This window comes from Aquarana catesbeiana, linkage group LG07, assembly GCF_042186555.1.
Source record: "Aquarana catesbeiana isolate 2022-GZ linkage group LG07, ASM4218655v1, whole genome shotgun sequence".
Taxonomy (NCBI): Eukaryota; Metazoa; Chordata; class Amphibia; order Anura; family Ranidae; genus Aquarana; species Aquarana catesbeiana.
This window is the reverse complement of record NC_133330.1, coordinates 253,384,056-253,404,833: the sequence shown is the minus strand read 5'-3', so window position 1 is coordinate 253,404,833 and position 20,778 is coordinate 253,384,056. Positions and strand designations below refer to the sequence as shown.

General features: G+C 42.2%; 1 protein-coding gene across 1 annotated transcript in view; it reads left to right on the top strand.

Moving 5' to 3' along the window:
* Positions 1–20,778, top strand: part of LOC141103525 (calcium-activated chloride channel regulator 1-like) — a 93,329-nt gene that overhangs the window by 54,599 nt on the left and 17,952 nt on the right. The window contains exons 8-11 of the mRNA XM_073593202.1: positions 507–690; positions 7,585–7,691; positions 16,160–16,381; positions 20,003–20,273. Coding sequence (XP_073449303.1) covers positions 507–690; positions 7,585–7,691; positions 16,160–16,381; positions 20,003–20,273 — 784 coding nt within the window. The remainder of the gene's footprint in view (positions 1–506; positions 691–7,584; positions 7,692–16,159; positions 16,382–20,002; positions 20,274–20,778) is intronic.

Genomic DNA, 20,778 nt, shown 5'->3' with positions numbered 1-20,778 from the left:
TCCCAAAGTTTCATTCCTGCCTATTGCCACTGGATGACTTTCAGTTTGGATGAGATCCAGTATTATCCATTTTGTTCATCAGCAGCCTGGCTGTTGTAGACACCCCCCCTATAGTCCTTCTTGTTATCATGCAGATGTGATAAGTTAAAGGCAATGTGCATACTAATGCAGATAACCTAGTACCACTCATTCCCTTTAACAGACACATGTATACTTGCAGAACACAGACACTTTGACAACTGCTATGATAGGTAAATTTTACAGTGTGCCCTGTGCCCTCTGCGCAAAGGGTGTAAACTAAAGCAATTAAAATACTATCACTTTGATACAACTGCAATTGTGGTATTATCAAAGCCTCAGAGAAGGATAAGGTAAAAGCCACCTTACCACCACCCGTACTATTGTCCACAAGCCTGCCTAGATAATTTTAAGGAATACACCTGAGCTTCATGGTAATTCTTGAGTTATTATGAATTTGTCTAATATTTTGCTTTTATAACTTCCAGGTAAATAAAGGAACCAGTGATAAGTCATCTTATGGTACAGAACTTGTTTTGCTAACAGATGGAGAAGATTCATCCTTCCCTGCTGCCTGTTATTCTAATGTAATAAACAGCGGGGCAATAATACATACTATAGCTCTTGGACCAGATGCTGCAAAGGAGCTTGAACAACTTACACAACAAACTGGCAAGTTTTCTTTTCTTCTCCACTCATTAAAGTGATACTAAAGTCTCAGATTTTTTTTTGTTTAAAAATAACAAACATGTTATACTTACCTGCTCTGTGCAGTGGTTTGGCACAGAGCAGCCCAGATCCTCCTCTTCTCGTGTCCCTCATCGGCACTCCTGGCCCCTCGCTCCTGCTGAGTGTCCCCACAGCAAGCAGCTTGCTATGGGGGCACCGGAGCTGAGCCTCTGCTCTGCGTGTCTATTCAGACAGGTAGCAGAGGCCCGGCCCACCCCGACCCCTTTCTCTCTCTTTATTGGCTTATTGACTTTGATTGACAGCAGTGGAAGCCAATGGCACCCACTGCTGTCACAGCTAATGAGGAGGGAGAGTCCCGGACAGCCGAACCTCTTGTGCAATATTGCTGGATCGAGATGGGGTCACGTAAGCATTAGGGGGGCTGAGGGGTGCTGCTGCACACAGAAGGTTTTTTTATCTTAATGCATAGAATGCATTAAGATAAAAAACACTTCTACCTTTAGAACCACTTTAATACACATTCATTTTAATGAAAGTATCATAACAGTCAATGCAAACCAAAGCACAAAAGCAGGCATTTGGATAAAAACACACATTTATAAGCAATAACAGCAACAAATGAAGATATGCTTCCTTTTTATACAGTGGAGCAAAAAAGAATTTAGTCAGCCACCAATTGTGCAAGTTCTCCCACTTAAAAAGATGAGAGAGGCCTGTAATTGTCATCATAGGTATACCTCAACTATGAGAGACAAAATGTGGAAACAAATTCAGACAATCACATTGTCTGATTTTGGAAGAATTTATTTGCAAATTATGGGGTAAAATAAGTATTTGGTCACCTACAAACAAGCAAGATTTCTGGCTCTCACATACCTGTATCTTCTTCTTTAAGAGGATCCTCTGTCCTCCACTCATTAGCTGTATTAATGGCACCTGTTTGAACTTGCTATCAGTATAAAAGACACCTGTCCACAACCTCAGACAGTCACACTCCAAACTCCACTATGGTGAAGACCAAAGAGCTGTCGAAGGACACCAGAAACAAAATTGTAGACCTGCACCAGGCTGGGAAGACTGAATCTGCAATAGACAAGCAGCTTGGTGTGAAGAAATCAACTGTGGAAGCAATAATTAGAAAATGGAAGACACACAAGACCACTGATAATCTCCCTCGATCTGGGGCTCCATGCAAGCTCTCACCCTGTGGGGTCAAAATGATCACAAGAACGGTGAGCAAAAATCCCAGAACCACATGGGGGGACCTAGTGAATGACCTGCAGAGAGCTGGGACCAACGTAACAAAAGCTACCATCAATAACACACTACGCCGCCAGGGACTCAGATCCTGCAGTGCCAGACATGTCCCCCTGCTTAAGTCAGTACATGTCTGGGCCCATCTGCCCATTGCTAGAGAGCATTTGGATGATCCAGAAGAGGATTGGGAGAATGACATATGGTCAGATGAAACCAAAGTAGAACTGTTTGGTAGAAACACAACTCATCGTGTTTGGAGGAGAGAGAATGCTGATTTGCAACCAAAGAACACCATACCTACTGTGAAGCATGGGGGTGGCAACATCATGCTTTGGGGTTTGTTTCTCTGCAAAGGGAACAGGACGACTGATCCGTGTACATGAAAGAATGAATGGGGCCATGTATCGTGAGATTTTGAGTGCAAACCTCCTCCCATCAGCAAGGGCAATGAAGATGAAACATGGCTGGGTCTTTCAGCATGACAATGATCCCAAACACCCCCCCGGGCAACGAAGGAGTGACTTCGTAATTAGCATTTCAAGGTCCTGGAGTGGCCCAGCCAGTCTCCAGATCTCAACCCCATAGAAAACCTTTGGAGGGAGTTGAAAGTCCGTGTTGCCCAGCGACAGCCCAAAAACATCACTGCTCTAGAGGAGATCTGCATGGAGGAATGGGCCAACATACCAGCAACAGTGTGTGACAACCTTGTGAAGACTTACAGAAAACGTTTGACCTCTGTCATTGCCAACAAAGGATATATAACAAAGTATTTAGATGAACTTTTGATACTGACCAAATACTTATTTTCCACCATAATTTACAAATAAATTATTTCAAAAATCAGACAATGTGATTGTCTGGATTTGTTTCCAAATTTTTTCTCTCATAGTTGAGGTATACCTATGATGACAATTACAGGCCTCTCTCATCTTTTTAAGTGGGAGAACTTGCACAATTGGTGGCTGACTAAATACTTTTTTTGCCCCACTGTAAATGTTTTCCTACAACAATCTGAGCTTGAATTATAAGGCACGTGAGAAAGCAACACTGCAGAAGATGGTGAGTGTTCTATATTGGTGATCCTGTTGCTGAAGTGTTGCCAGCTGTAACAGGGTCAGTAGCCTGACATGGGCCTAATATGTTTAGGAGAGTGCTTTCCTAAGCACAGAAACTTTTCTGGTATATTAGGGCACACAGAGAACCAATGATTCATTAAATCTTTAGCACATTTCATCCATAAATCAGGTTCTAACGTTAGACTTTTATGCCCCGTACACACGGTCGGACTTTGTTCGGACATTCCGACAACAAAATCCTAGGATTTTTTCCGACGGATGTTGGCTCAAACTTGTCTTGCATACACACGGTCACACAAAGTTGTCGGAAAATCCGATCGTTCTGAACGCGGTGACGTAAAATACGTACGTCGGGACTATAAACGGGGCAGTGGCCAATAGCTTTCATCTCTTTATTTATTCTGAGCATGCCTGGCACTTTGTCCGTCGGATTTGTGTACACACGATCGGAATTTCCGACAACGGATTTTGTTGTCGGAAAATTTTATCTCCTGCTCTCCAACTTTGTGTGTCGGAAAATCCGATGGAAAATGTCCGATGGAGCCCACACACTGTCGGAATTTCCGACAACACGCTCCGATCGGACATTTTCCATCGGAAAATCCGACCATGTGTACGGAGCATTAGACTTGTAAGTGTAGCACAATGAAGGAAAACTTCAAACAAGCTCCAAAGCTCTAGTGAAACAGTTTCCACACAGCAAAGGCTTCCTCAATGTGCACCAAACAATAGCTCAAACCATAGAAATACAGAAAAGAACAGAAAGGTACATCAGACATAAAATGGATAAAAGAGTCCAAGATGATATAACCGTAATTGTTGGTAAAAAGATCATATAAAAACAACCAACATATTTTGGGGACAACACCACTCCCCCTTCATCAAGGCTCAACATACTGTAGAATGATGTCTTGATGTTGGTAAGCTGTGCCCTTTTTGCTCCATGTATATTCATGAATATTATTCCTGAATAATTCATCCTTTGTTGCATCAGTCCACAAAAATTTTCCCAGTAGCGTTGCGGTGCTCTCTGGCAAACTTCAGGTATGCAGCATTTTTTTTTGGAGTACAGCAGATTCCTCTGTGGTGTTCTGCCATAGACATCCTGCGTGTTCAAAGACTTACATATGGTAGATTCATGAACAGGGATGTTTTTTGCCAACTCTGGTCAATAAACATAAAAAATGGGCAGTGTTTTGGAATTATATATGTACTCCCAAAAAAGTCCTTCTGTATTAATCAGAAAAACCACACAAATTATCCAGTGAGCCAATTTGATATATGTGAAAAAGTTCAATCAGCATAGGGATTGAAGGCTTACCGGAACTACTGGCTGGACAATCAAGTACAGCAAATACGTCTGGGTTATGCCAATCCTTTGGAGATGGTGTATCCTTTCCTCTCTCCTTATGTGGAACTCCAAAATGTATCAAGCGAAAAAGAAAATAAACTTGTATTGTGTAATTGTGTAGTATGCATTAGCATTAAACATTACATTACAAAATGCAAGTACAGTCAGGCATGCTACATTAGTGTAAAGCATTAGCTAACAGAAATTAGGCCTAGCTAAAGGAACTCCCTGGCAGAAATTACCACCAAATACACATAAAAATGCAGTAATTAATAGAACACATACTACTTAATTGAGTACCAATGACAGCCTACTTACAGACTGATGCTTCCAAGGCCAGTTTTAAGAAATTGTGGAGCTATTCCCATGCTTTCCTTACTGCAGTATAAGCAAAATGTCTGCTGAACAGGAAGTGGGCGTAATATACTACAGTTCCTACCAGTAATGGATGCCAATTTAAAGCAACAGTAAGACATGTAAATATATGCTGTATGGTGATCAGAACAAAAATAATTGTGCAAACGCCAATCACCAGCCTCCACTGACCTTCTCCTCCATGTAGTGCACGCTCACCAAATTAATGATTTTCTAAGGCAACAAGGGTGCAGTCAGAAATAACCGCAGGCTTTAATACATGAGATTCTTCCCAATCTTTCTCACTTCACAGGGTAGAGCTCAATTCATAGATCATTCATTTGGTGAAGGCTGGGGATTGGCATCTGCACAATTATTTTGCATGGAGTGATATTCACTTAGGTGTAAATATCGATATTGCAACAATATTACACTATACAAGTTTATTTTATTTTCCGTTTGTTACATTTTGGAGTTCCACATAAGGAGAGAGGACAGGATACACCATCTCAAAGGATTGGCATAACCCAGGCGTATTTGCTGTACTTGATTGTGCAGCCAGTAGTTCCGGTAAGCCTTCAATCCCTATATTGGTTGAACTACTTCACATTTATCAAGTTCGATCACTGGATAATTTTCATGTTTTTTCTGATTAATAGAGAAGGACTTTTTTGTGACTACACATATAATTCCACAGCGCTGCACATTTTTTATGTTTATTGATTTGAAGGATTTGGTATAGTGCCTTTTTGCCAGCAGCTGTAGATTTTTGATTTAGCGCTCACTTTCACCATTTTTTTTTCAGTTTGCCAATTCTAGTGATGTCTTCAAATCTTTACCTGTTATTCATGAGTTCTTCTTTACCTTATTGAGGATTCTGCGTTGTGCCTTGGGAGTCATTTTGGATGAGCACCCACTTCTAGGAAGAGTAGCCACGTTAACTGGGGTTGATTTACTAAAACTGGAGAGTGTAAAATCTGGTGCATAGAAACCAATCAGCTCCCCTTTTTTTTTATTGTCAAAGCTTCATTGAACAAGCTGAAGTTAGAAGCTAATTGGCTACCAAGCACAGCTGCACAATATTTTGCTTTTTTCCAATTTTAGTAAATCAACCCCACTGTCTGCATTTAAATACAATTTGTCTAACTGTCAACTAATAGATGCCTAAACACTGAGATTGCTTTCCAGCCTTATGCAGATCAACTACTTTTGATTGTATGTATTCAGAGAGCTCCTTTTTGCTCCTTTTTGTGAGACATGGTTCACATCAGCTGATGCTCCTTATGAACAGCAATGCTAAAATGTTTGAGTATTTAATCAATCAAGCAGCTCTAAACCCCACCTTCAAACTCATTTCATTAATTGGACTCCAGGTGTGCAAACTACTGATTCTCTGCAGAATCCCCCTCCTCTTCTCTCCACAGTTCTTGCTCACCTTCTTACAGAAGCTTCACATCAAAGCAACACAGGCAGTGTCTGATTAACAGACCTGTAGCACAGCCGGAACACTTCACTCGGCTCTGTGCTACACAGGTCTGACAGGCAGGGGTGGGGCGAGATGAACACAGAGCGCCGCTCTGCCTCCTTCCCTGTCACAGACACAGCCATTCCAGGCCTGCAGCTCCTGACAGGGGAGAAGTGGGCGAGCAGACTATAGCACATGCAGCCCGCAGCTGTGCTTCTCCACAGTCATAGAGTGGCCGCTTGGGAGAGCAAGGGGGTGGTCAGCTGCACCCTCTACTCCGGGAAATCTGCGGGCAACACGGGGCTCAACAGGTAGCTCTGCTTTGGGCCCCCCAACAATGATTGGGCCCTGAGCAGCTGCCTCTTTTGCCCCTCATTAAAGACGGCCCTGTGGGAGTGTTCAACAAAGATATGAGGAATTAGAATTGCCTGTGTGTTATCAGCTTAAGCATATTGTGCTTGTCTATTGTTGTGACTTAGATGAAGATAAAATCCTGCCACTGTATACATGATACAGTCTGTGTAAAGAGCCATACACATGGGCTGAATATCCGGCGGCATATGCCGGTTCAATAGAAACCAGCAGACATTCGGCCTGTGTGTACGGCAGCTGGTCCAACTATCAATGCGGCATGACCAAAAAAGGTCTGCCAATCGACACCCGATCAGCACTCTCAGCCAATGGCTGAGAGCTCTGGCGGAGGCCATCCCCCTGTCAGAACATAATAGCTTAGCGGGGGAGATCACTGTACTAACATCACATAGTTAGTGCGGTGGCTCCTCCTGAGCTCTTCAGTTTTTTTTTCATTCAGCCCATTGGGTTGAACAAAAAAAAAAAAAACTAGTAGCGTGTACTAGGCTTAAATCTACCAGAAAATAGGTGGTGCAAGGGCCCATGGGATTGAATATGAATTGAAATGACTGCTTAGAGACACTTTTTAACACAAAATAAAAAAGGCACATAATGTTTTTCTGACTAATTTAGGTAATAGTAAAAATCTTTCTTTGCTAAATAAATGAATTGTTTCTGTTGCCCCAACCCCCCTAAACTTATGCAACAAATAAATAAATCAGCATCCAATACATAAACGTGAATTATATCTATCCATTCAGTGCTCCAAATAAACACAAATCTCTTTATGTGTCACTATTCTTTATATGGTATATTAGCTGAAGTTGCTCTATATATTTAAAATGGTGAATACTCTTTAGTAAATCAAGCCCACTATCTCGCATGCTATTGTCCTGCACAGTAATTGTATTTGAATCAGAATAAAGGGGTTGTTTACTGCTTTTATGCATTGCTATTTTAGGATTAATATTTTTTTGTTTGTTGGGGTAATGTTCTTATTTATCTATTTTTACTATTTTTAGGTGGATTAAATTTTTATGCCTCCGATAGTGTTGACGCCAATGGTTTGCTTAATGCATTCATCGCAATGATGTCTGGAAGTGGATATGAAATTGATCAAACTATTCAGGTGATGCATTTTTTCTTGTACTAATGTCACATGGGGTCTCCTAGTGTCTGGAAATCCTCATTGCACTGATGATGGCTATACTATCTCACTATGAAAGTTGGAAGAACATTTTCAATACTGGCAGATGAGAGGATCTTGTCTGAAAATGTTACTATTGATGTGCATAGACTTGACAAGCTCTGCTTTGACTCTGTGAATAAGGCAGGTTATTTAATCAAAATGTCTGAATACTTTCTCCATGCTGTGCTGACGGATACAACACCAAATAAGAGTGATACAGAATGGAATTTTGTTTCAATCATGCACATATTTGTTACAATTCCTTTCTTTAGGCCTCATGCACACGGACGTTTTTTACAGCTGCTTTTTTGAGCTTTTTTTTCAGCTTAAAAAGGCCTGTCTATGTTAGTCTATGGCTTCATGCCCACCTAGGCGTTTTTGAGCTGCAAATGGCATAGGCGTTTTTAAGCTGTAAAAAAAACCCAGGACCAGTGGGATCTGAGAGACGTTTTTCAGCTGTAAAAACGCTCTAACGCTGATAAACGCTCAAAAACGCTCAAAAGCGTCATTCACCAAAGTTTTTTGACGTTTTTGGTCCATTGAAAAAAAAAATTTTGAAAAAAAAAAACGCTAAAAAACGCTAAAAACCGCTAACGTGGAAAAACGCTAAATAATGCTAAAAAACGCTATTGCAACAACTTTGAAAAAAGATGCAAATAGTTAAAAAAAAAATCACTGCAAAGATACTGGCGTTTTCATAACGTTATTTTAACAGCCTGTGTGCATGAGGCCTTACTTATTTTAAACAGAATATGTAATCCGCTGAATGATCAGAGAGGAAGTAACTGTAAAATGTAGTTTACCAAACAGGTTCAAAGTTAGAAGTATAGTAATGAACAGGTTTAGGATGGCACAAACAAGGACTCTATAGAGTAATGTCTCTGTGACTCAGCCAGGGTAAAATGTGGTTGTATAGCATAGTCTCTCTATAACAACAGAGAGTCAAACTGAGAATTACTGCTTCAGTAAAACGGTTCAGAATAGAAACAGCTACTTGCACTTATCCTCATAAACAGTGTCCCTCAAAGTAAAATCCAAGGTAGCACTTGTAACACAGGTGAACAGTTGGAGGGGCCAACAAAAGGATACCACATTGGAACTGGAGTACTCTTGATAGCAATTAGGAAGGGGCACTGCACCATAGCTGGATCTTCCGAAGAAGCTACATGCTACTTGGCTCCAGCCTACTTGCCCACACAATGGTTCAAACAGTAGAGGCCCTCTAAGCCGACTGCAGATCACTTGCCCAGCTACCTCTGCCTTATCAAGTGGCCTCCCTGAGCTGTTGAGGGATTGAAACAGAGAACAGTATACTTCTTGGGCATGTTCAAGAAGTACATGCCCAAGTGGGTTTGTTACTACTGTGGTTCTTATGAAGTTTACGAATTGTGAGTTTTTGGTGGAAACCTTTGCAGGTTCGAAATAAGGAACAAGCTATAATGCAGTGCATAGTCTTTGCCCCAGGTCATCTGAGTCAAAAGAGCTAAAAATTTGGAGCAATGGAAAGCCTAGCCTCCTCTATACTAAAGGGTGGGCTACAGCAGCCATATTGTCAGTGTGTGTTGGAGCTGTTTTAGATGACAAGTCTGTTTACAGAGAGACACAGTTTTATTTTATTTTTATTTTTTTTTCATTTTGCTATATGTTCTCCATGACAATCCTGGACTCTGCATGTTTTGTTTGACAATAGTTTCCTTATTAGCCCAACAAGTGGGCTGAAGTTAATAATAAGATTTGCCACTCGTAAATCCCATGCTCTTAACGTCACTCTGTCCACCTCAATTGTTTCACAATGTCAGCAGAACTTCCCTTTTACTATCACCTACTAGGGCATTTAACTCCCTACCCATCTGTCTAATCTCTACTCCAAAAAAGTCCTACCTGTCTTACACACAGTAACAGAGCATCTCCGTAGGTGGGACAAGCCTATTTTCTCGTGGTTTGGACAAGCAGCTTCTTGATGATGAATGTTCTATCCCGCTTGCTCTATCTCTTACAGGTGATCCCGTTACGACTACTTTTTTTGTTCTTCAGGTCCTATAAAAGACACTGTGTGACCTTCTTATGGCAGCACAAACAGCCCAGAATCAGTTACTATCAACTCACCCTCTTGAAACAGAAAGGATGAATAGGTCTCCCAGATATATGCAATTACTACAGGGCCTGCTACCTCTCATGGATAGTGGACTGGAATGTTCACAGCTGAGTAAAGGACTGGGTAACCCTTGAAGACTCCTTCTCGACTCTTTCTATAGAGTTTACCCCTTGGCAGTTACCACGCCACCTCTTCTCTTCTCTTAAGGATCACCCACTCATTGGTCCTTCAATGACGTGTTTCCTAGAGGCCAAATTGAAATATGGCCTTTCCTCGGTTGGGTGACCCATGACACCTGTGCGCTTCAACCCAGACTTCCCGCCTGGGACGTCCAACAAGGTACTATTAGGGTTGACTCCCAACCCATTTTTCTGTGCCCATTTCTTCTGCAATGGTAATGTTTTGGACAGAACAGACCTTATCTCACAATTGTCAAATACTCCTCTACCACTTTGGTCCTACCCGCAGGTGCACCATTTTCTTTGCTCTTTGGCCAATTCATACAGTTTCTCGATCCCTTACTAACTACGAGAGCTTGTGTTCCAAGAACACCCCAACAACACGTTATCTCCTCAATTCATGCTCTTTTCTTTCTGAATAGACCTTCTACTACAGGAAAGTCCTGTGCGGCCTGAGAACAAGATATTGACATAGCCCTTTGCCCTGAAGATTGGAATCACATTTATATTCATGCACATAAATGATCTGTTAATGTAACAACACAGGAAAATTGTTACAAAATTATATAGAGATGTACCGGACTCCTGCTCTGCTACATAAAATCAACTTGAACCTCCCTAAACATTGCTGGTGGTGCAACCAAGACAACGGTATGTTATTATCTGGTAGGCTTGCCCTCGCATACAAACCTTTTGGTCCAGAGTACATTCTGTGATTACACATGTTACGACCTACACTTTAGACTATTTCCCTGCGCAATTTCTTCACCACACGTCCCTCCCCCATAGAGTTCATTATAAATCACTTGTCATGAATATGGTGAATGCAGCGAAACTGTGTATACTGATACATTGGGACACGACTCACACTCCTTCTCTCTCAGAATGGTTTATACGCCTGTAGAAAATGACAGATATGGAAGAACTTATCAGTCTGGTGAAAGATTCCCCATCCAAATTCACAGCTACCTGGGCCATTTGCCGCCAGTATCGCACAACCGTCTATCACAAGCACCTTGTAGTTTCCTAGGTTTAACCTCTAATTAGGCAAATTACATCCATTCTTAATACTACACCTCCTCCTCCCTATTCCCGGGAACAAGCATTATGTAATACCTCTCCCTCCCCAGTGAGGGGAGAGGATTGAGGGGACCCCCTAATTTTCTGATCTATTCTCCTTGCTTACCCTTAACACATTCTTTATCCTCTGCTTTCTCCCCCCCCACTACTAGACTCTATTAACTCCCTCCCCTCGCCCCCCCCCCCCTTTTTCTTTTACCCGTCTTTCTTCTGTCCCCGCTGCAGTTATCGATTTAGCCTTTGCCAGGAGGGACCCATTGGTCATTGTATATTATCTCCGTTTTGCACTTGCTACACCCTTGACAAACCCTCCTTCCCTAGACAGATATGTCTTGCACTTATTTACCCCCCCCCCCTCCGCTCCCATTTTCTTTTCCTTTTGGAATTCTTCAGATACCCTCCTTATTATATGTTTGGGACTTACCCAGTTACATTTGTTATTATTGTCAGACAATCAATATATGCTGTCTTCCTTGTCTTCGCACGACGATCTGCAATATTTCCTATGCTGATTTCTACAACACATCAGTTGTATGATTGTATGACTATATGCTTGTTATATTCTTACACTGTATGTACCCAACATTTTTGCCACTCCATAGACTTCAAAGGGGCTTGCCGCAAAGTTCACAACCTTTGAACCTTGAGCAAGATTTGTGAAACTGTCCACAAATAGAACCCAGACATATTTGCTCATCCCTAGTTATATGTTTTTCAGCTCCAAACTTGTATCAAACTTCAGTAAAGCACACCTGACTTTTTCCTTAAAGTGGTTGTTAACCCGCTTCTATAAAATCATCTTATCCCCTCTGTACCTTAATAGCATGTGTCCCTGTGCCTTTGTTCTGTAAAACATCTGCCGATCTGTACTGATATAAGCTCCATCCGGGCGCACACAGCTGATTTCCCTCCTCCTTCTCTCTCTGGCTCACAGCTGCAGTTGACAGGGCCAAGCCGTCCCGCTGACGTCAGCCGGGGAGGAGGGGGAGAAAAAAGACAGAGATCCGACAATGAGCCACGCTCATACAATATACAGATCGGCAGATTTTTTACATTAAACAGGCACAGGAATACATATTATTAAGGTACGAGCGGGGAGGGGAGGGGGGAGGAGGACAGAGGACACAGACACAGGGAGAGCTGCAGACAGGAGAGCTGTGGCTGACGGAATCACGCAAACAGACCACGGTATCAGGGGATTAGCAGCCATGATTATCATGGTCTGTTTGCAGGGGAGAGGGTATAGCCAGGCAGGATCAGTCAGGTTTTTTAGGGTATACAGGGGGCCAAATGACACAGCACAAGCACTGTGCTGTATAATAGGCTTTAAAGGAACAGTATGGGGGGGGGGTGTTTGGGTTAACAAACTCTTTAATTACTAAAATAATTTGTTTTTAGAACTGAATTTCAGGTATGGATTTTAAAGCATAGTTGCATTAGACTTTCTTGGACCAAAGTAAGTATGCATATGCTACAACTGTGGGATCCCTCTGAAGGCTGGAAATGAGTTACTGCTATTACAGTGATCGCTGCTGTCTTTTGGGCCCTGTGCCAAGCAGCTGTCCTGCGGCATAGTAACCAAAGTGGGTTGCCTGTTTGGCATTCGTGCCATTCACAGAATGCAATAGGAAAAAATTCCCCCTTAATAGGACTTTAATGACCCAACCAGTAAATGGTATAATAGCAGCATAGCAAACACAAAAAAGAAAAATATATAAAAATAATACAAATTTTATTTAACACAGAGTTAAAAAAAGAGCAACAGTGGTGGCTGGTGAACATGGCGGTCAACATAATACCTAACATAGGAGGTATAGTACTGATATGTCCCAGGACTGCCGTGATGAGAACACCAAGGCGGATGTCCACGGACGACACCCAATGGTACTATACCTTCTAAGTTATGTATTATGTTGACCGCCATGTTCACCAGCCACCACTGTTGCTCTTTTTTAACTCTGTTAAATAAAATTTGTATTATTTTTACATATTTTTATATATTTCTTTTTTGTGTTTTCTATGCTGCCATTATACCATTTACTGGTTGGCCCATTATCAGTCCCGTTAAGGGGGAATTTTTTCCTATTCTCTTCACCATTTGGGATGTAGGCCCACCACATTGCTCAACCTTATCTCAACACTCTCCTTTTTATTCACAGAATGTATTGCATTTTTTCTCAAGGAATGCAAGATGTTCTCTGATTGGACAAGGTGGAGACAAGCAAAGAAAATATTTCCACCGCTCAGACTGACACTGACCCAGGTGTAAGTAGAAGTTTCAGAGCAGAAGAGCTCCAGGTGCTGGCTGAATGCTAGGCAAAGCAGGCTTGAATGGAGGAGAAGATTCGGATGTCACAAACTCTACCAAGTTCAATCAGAGAAGCATTCTGTGAATGGCCACACATCTAAATGTGCGATTTAAAGCGGTAGTAAACTGTTTAAAAAAATAAACTGATCCTCCTGTAGGTTTAAAATGGAGTTTCATTCAAAAGTGAAACTTCTGCTTATACGTCTCCTCCCCCCCTCCGGTGCCACATTTGGCACCTTTCAAGGGGAGAGGGGGGAACAGGTACCTGTCCCGGAAGCCCTCTTCTCCTTCCTCCACCGCTGGACCAATTAAAAGTTGCAGCATGCTTCGCGCATGCGCAGTAGGGAACCTGATGTGAAGCCGAAAGGCTTCACTGCCAGGTTCCCTTACCAGAAATAGCAGCAGCTGCACCCAACAGCCGATCTGAAGATCGGCTGGGGTGTTGAGATGGCAGGCTCCCTAGACAGGTAAGTGTCCTTATATTAAAAGTCAGCAGCTGCAGTATTTGTAGCTGCTGACTTTTAATTTTTCGTAAGGGGCTGAACCTCCTCTTTAAGCCATAATGTGCTAGTATGTACCACATACTAGCACATTGTGTCTGATCTATAAAATGGATCCCTCCAGCGGCGAGCTGTCACTGCTGACAGGTATTCTATCTTTACCCAGTCTTTCTTCCAGGTTTGAGAGCCCTGGCCATTTGAATGGGTGAGCAGTGATGATGTCACTCCCACGCATGCGCACGGGAACCATGATCACGGCACAGCACTCTTAATGGATGGCATACTTGAGTTTGCCATCCATTGAGAGCCCAGTGTGCATGTGTCGGTGATGTCACTGGCTGCTACACTTTGGAATGTCTCCTAAAAGGTGCACTTTTAGGAGATATAAGTAAGGCTTATTATAGGCCAGGGGGTGTCCAAACTTTTTTCAAAGAGGGCCAGATTTGATAAAGTGAACATGTGTGAGGGCCGACCATTTTGCCTGACATTCTTTGAACCATTAAAATCAAATGCAAATGAACTAATACACTGCCCAACAAGAATTCTCTTGCCTTTGTGGTAGTGTGTGGTGAAGAGTCTAAGGATGATATCGGGCTGGCTATTTGGATATATATATATCTTTTGTGGCCCCCAGCGAATCCCCGGGCGCCACTCAGGACTAAGGATGAGCTTGGGCGTGTTATTTGGATATATCATATTTATCGGCGTATAACACGCACAGTTGTAAAACACGCATCTTCACGTTAAGAGGGAAGTTTCAGGAAAAATTTTTTACATAAAGAACTATGACGCAAACTAAGGGTCAGTGCCCATCAATGCAGCCTAATCAGTGCCCATCTGCAGCCTCACCATTGCCATGAATGCAGCCAAACCATTGCCATGAATGCAGCCTCACCATTGCCATGAATGCAGCCTCACCATTGCCATGAATGCAGCCTCACCATTGACATGAATGCAGCCTCACCATTGCCATGAATGCAGCCTCACCATTGCCATGAATGCGGCCTCACAAGTGCCATGAATGCAGCCTCACCATTGCCATGAATGCAGCCCCACTATTGCCATGAATGCAGCCTCTAAATGCAGCCTCACCATTGCCATGAATGCAGCCTCACCATTGCAATGAATGCATCCTCTGAATGCAGACTCACTATTGCCACCAGTGCAGCCTGATCCATGCCCATCTGTAGCCTCGCAAGGGACAGGGAGAGGGCGGGACAAGCGCCAACAGATTACATACAGGAGAATCTCCTGTTTACTCGGGGGCCTCTTTAATACAAAGTCCCACCTCCTTTGATAGACAGAACCAGGGGTGTTGCTAGGTCTACAAAAGATCTGGGGCTAGAGCCCATAGCAGGGTAGTAAAGAAAGTCATACGCTTGGGCAGGCATACACATGTATATACAGTAATATACGTGTGAGTGTATATATCTCCCCAGAGAGCCCACCGCTTACATCAGGGTCCCCAGAGAGCCCCACCTTATATCACCTTACATCAGGGTCCCCAGAGAGCCTCCTCCTTACATCAGAGTCCTCAGAGAGCCTCCCCCTTCCATCAGGATACCCAGAGGGCCCCCCCACTTACATCAGGGTTCCCAGAGAGGCCCCCTTACATTAGGGTCCCCAGAGAGCCTCCCTCTTAAATCTGGGTCCCTAGAGAGCCTAGGCCTTAAAATCAGGGTCCCCAGAGAGCCTCCCCCTTACATCAGGGTCCCCAGAGAGCCCCCCCACTTACATAAAGGTCCCCAGAGAGCCTCCCCTACCCTTGGGGACCCCTTCAGAGACTCGGGGCTATTGGCCTCAGATTCGGGGCTATAGCCCCAAAAGCCACCCCCTAGCAACGCCCCTGGACAGAACAGTCATCCAATGGCAGCCCAGGAGATGGGACTTCCTATTACAGAGGCCGCCGTGTAAACAGGAGATTCTCCTGTATGTAATCTGATGGCACTCATCCCGCCCCCACCCAGGAACGATAAATACAGTATATATCTTTTGTGGCCCTGAGGAATTCATTGGGGGCCACAAAAGATATATATATCCAAAGTACCAGTGGGGCCGCATGAAACTGGAACATGGGCCGCAATTCGCCTGTGGGCCGGACTTTGGTCATGCCTGTTATAGACTTAGCTGTAGGTACAAGATAAAAATCAGAGTTTACCACTGCTTTAATAAGCTGGTGACAGGATCTAAAATTGGATCGGAAAATTTGTTACTAACTATATATTCTAACCATCTCTTTTGCACAGCTGGAGAGCACTGGGGCGTCACTCCCACGATCAGACTGTCTAAAGGGCACAGTTTTTATTGACAAAACAGTGGGAAATGAAACCTTTTTCTTGGTAACCTATCAGACTGCAGTGCCCAGTATTGACTTGGAGAATCCAAAGGGAGTATTATACACTGGAAATAACTTCAAAGATGATAAAGTCACTAAATCTTCCAGGCTTCATATTCCAGGATTTGCTGAGGTAAATCATCTGTTAATTAATTTATCAAGATTGCTAAAAAAAATGAAATGCTAGTGTAAAATAGGGTCCTATTTCATTAAGAAACACATTTATAAATAGCCTAGTTCCTAAAACTGCTAATCTTTACCTTGCCTAAGTTAAAACTCTAACTATACCGTGGCAGCCACTGTTGTCAAGGTCAAAGGAATACAATCTAATTATATTTATCTTGCTATTCACTCCAGTGCAGAAGTGTTCCCCTTTCTGTCCACTCATACTTACCTCACATTCCTCGCCCCCTTGTAGTGCTCCAGGATGGCAGCAGATGACACCCCCTCCCCCCACCTGCTATAATTAGCTGGAGTCATTTAGTCATTTCCCTTCCTACTTGCCTGGAACTCTGTTTTTGACATACAGTTAAAGAAGAACTCCAGTATAATAAAATAGGGATTGATTTACTAAAACCGGAGAGTGCAAAATCTGGTGCAGCTTCCAGGTTTTTTTTGTCAAAGCTTAATTAACCGGTTCAATACAGGGCATTTTCACCCCCTTCCATTCCAGACCAATTTTTAGTTTTCAGCACTGTCGCACTTTAAACGACAATTGCGCGGTCGTGCGACATTGTACCCAAACAAAATTGACATCCTTTTTTTCGCCCACAAATAGAGCTTTCTTTTGGTGGTATTTGATCACCTCTGCGGCTTTTATTTTTTGCGCTATAAACAAAAGAAGAGCGACAATTTTGAAAAAAACACAATATTTTTTACTTTTTGCTATAATAAATATCCCAATTTTTAAAAAAAAAAACTAATTTTTTCCTCGGTTTCGGCCGATACGTATTCTTCTACATATTTTTGGTAAAAAAAATCACAATAAGCGTATATTGATTGGTTTGCGCAAAAGTTATAGCATCTATAAAATACGGGATAGATTTATGGCATTTTTAAAAAAAAATTATTTATATATTTTTACTAGTAATAGCGGCGATCGCAATTTTTTTTCGTGACTGCGACATTATGGCGGACACATCGGACACTTTTGACACATTTTTGGGACCATTCACATTTATACAGCGATCAATGTTATAAAATTGCATTGATTACTGTGTAAATGTGACAGGCAGTGAAGGGGTTAACCACTAGGGGGCGGGGAGGGGTTAAATGTGTTTCCTAGGGAATGCTTCTAACTGTAGGGGGAGGGGACGCTCAAGGGGAGGAGACCGATCAGTGTTCCTCCGTTCTGGGAACACAGATCGCTCTCCTCTGAGCTGACAGGACGTGGATCTCTCACAGAGATCCACGGTCCGGCCCGGTTAACGGGCAATCGCGGGTGCCTGGCGGACATCGCGGCCGCCGGGCACACGCACCGGGACCCGAGCAATGCCGCTTGCGCGTGCCCCCTAGGCGGCCGGGAACCCGAGGCCGTCATATGACGTCCACCCAGGATGGGAGAATCCCATCTGTGGACGTCATATGTACATACGCGGGTAGGGAAGTGGTTAAACAAGCTGACATTAGAAGCATATTGGCTACCATGCACAGCTGCACCAGATTTTGCACTCTCCAGTTTTAGTAAATCCACCCCATAATGTCTAAATACAAGAGGCATGTGTATTATTACTTGAATCATGTTGTTCTTTGTGTATTTCTACCTGATTTTTGCCGTAATTCTGTTTAAAACTTTGAGGCTGTGTAGGAACTTCCTGTAATAAAGAATAGCTATGTGATAATGGTGTGCTAATAACAACCTTTTATAATGCATAGTGTATACACATATAAAAATATAAAAATATGCCAATAGATTGTGACAAAAATATTACGTGAAAATATAAATTAAATTTTTTTTTTTGAAAATATAAATTAAAACATCACAATAAAACCAAATCCTCCATATATGAATGATTAGAAAAGTAGTGGTTGGATGTTCACCACCACCTATATCGTGTCTGCTCACCTTCCAAGCTAGGCATATAATGTCACTAGAATGTCCACATACATGTAACGATCAGATTCCAAAGTGTGGTATTTTAGAGTGGAATTAAATTGCCATGAAAACTTTTCTCCCTTAATCCTTGGTAAAAAGCCTTTTACTTCTCCATGGATGTAAACTCTCAAAGAAAAGGGATAAATAACATTGTGCAATATTGTTTGAACAACTATCCTCAGTGTAACTAGAAATAAATACACCTACATATGCACAAATGTATCAAGCGTGTCGTAACAGTCAGGCTCGTTGGCTTACTCCTCCTCACTGCACCTCCCGTGTGAATGAACACTGGAGAGACGTCACTGGCTCCTCCTGATGCATTGCGTCACTGGTCACGTGACTGTGACCTGTGACACAACGCGTCAGAAGGAGCCAGTGACGTGATTTACAAGTCACCACCACAGGACACAGACTGACCATTGTTATTATGGATTGATATTCTGTAGACCCAGGGAATAACCACTGAAATAATAAGGGTTTAACAACAGCTTGACCTGGGGATTATCAACTATTACAGGCAGGGAGCAATCACTATCACTACTGCAAGCAGAGAATCACCATTACAATACTTGCACTATAGCCAATGAATGATCCACACATTATCTCTAATAGCCAGGAAATTACCCTAAAATGAATATCACTACGGCAAGATAGTGATGACCACAATAATCACTGCTCGATCCAGGAATGACCACCAGCCATATTTTCTCAAGTATATGAGCTAGCTAAATCTGCATGGGGTTGATTTACTAAAGGCAATAGGCTTCACTTGTCTTAGTGAATGTGGTGAAAGTTCATGTTCCAAAGTATAACCAATCATGTGTAAGGAAAATGAAAAAAAATGATATTGTTCTTGCACATGATTGGATGATAGAAGTCTGCAGAGTTTAAGCTTGTTCATTAAGCTAAGGGAAAATTCCTTTGAAAGATGTACAGCCTATTTGCCTTTAGTAAATCAATCCCAATTTGTCTGATATTTATGTCAATTGTTAAGTTAGGACAGAGACAAAATAATTGCACTGAACCACAGTGAACTCCCTTTAGTGGCTAATCTACAATAACAAAATTATATAAGAGTGAGTTTGTTAAAAGAAAAACAACAACCGTAAGCTAATAATATCTCAAAATAAGTGCTCACTAAAAATGCAATGTATGTTCCCTCTAAAGTGTGCACATTCCCTTTGAAGTGTAAACTAACCACAGCCTGTTGAGAAGAGCATTTATACTTACCTTTCCAGGTGTGTGGAATACCTGTTCTGTCCACCGAATGCTGTTGTTCCTCCCACTGCCTCATTAGTAATATAGTGATATATGAACTGGTGAAAAGAAAACAGTGTTTGGAAGACATGGACTACTGGAGAGGTAAACATACAGTAGATGTTCCTCCATTAGAGGGTGCTTAGCTTACAAATGACCCAGTGAGACAGAGACACAATAATAATAAAAAATTCACTCTCTTATCTTTTGTCTTTGTAATCTAAACGTTTTTTTTGTTTGTTTGTTTTTTTAAAGTGTTTTTTCAAATATCAAAGACAAATCTGCACGTTTGAAGCTTTCTGGTGTGGTATCAGGAGCATTAATGCAAAAAGTAAAAGCTACTAATGTGTTTTACTGTTATACATCCTTGTTAAAGTATTACTTTTTTTCTACTTGCAGATAGGACCCTGGCACTATACTCTTTGCAATACTCTTACAACGACTCAAGCTATAGGCATCACTGTGACTTCCAAAGCAGTAGACGAAAATGTGCCCCCAGTTACTGTAAATGCACATATGGATAAACACGCTAATAACTACCCCAACCCCATGGTTGTCTATGCTTCTGTTAATCAAGGGTTTTTGCCTGTAATATATGCAAAGGTCACAGCAATCATTGAACCAACAACCGGAGCTCCAATTACTTTAGAACTTCTAGATAATGGATCAGGTGAGTTGGAAAGATGTTATACCTGAAAAAAAGAATACTTTATCAGACTAAAGCTATTGTTATAAAACATTCATGATTACCATATGTCATTACACAGTAGTGCGAAAAATAGGCCTATTTGTTAGGCCCCTTTCCCCCATCCAAGATGATTCCACCTGCTCAGCGGGGGATCTCTCTGCTCATCCCCGCAGAGTAGGCGAATGACAGGTCCATGTCTGCTCCACTATGCAGAGTGGACAGGGACACAGCCCGCTACTATCCATGGGGGGTTCTGATAGAAATGTCTGTTTTCATCTGACTGTTTGCCATCCGTCCAGCTGATTGGATAACATATTCCCATCTGTCTGTTTTTAGCAGACCAGATCAGATCGGATTCTGGCGCCAGTGACAGTGGATTTCAGCAGTTTGGTTAAATGTTTTACATCCCAAAGCAATAGAGTGATAATAGAGATCTTGTAACCAAATATGTTCCTTTTATAAATCTGAAAGGAAACCTATTGTGGAG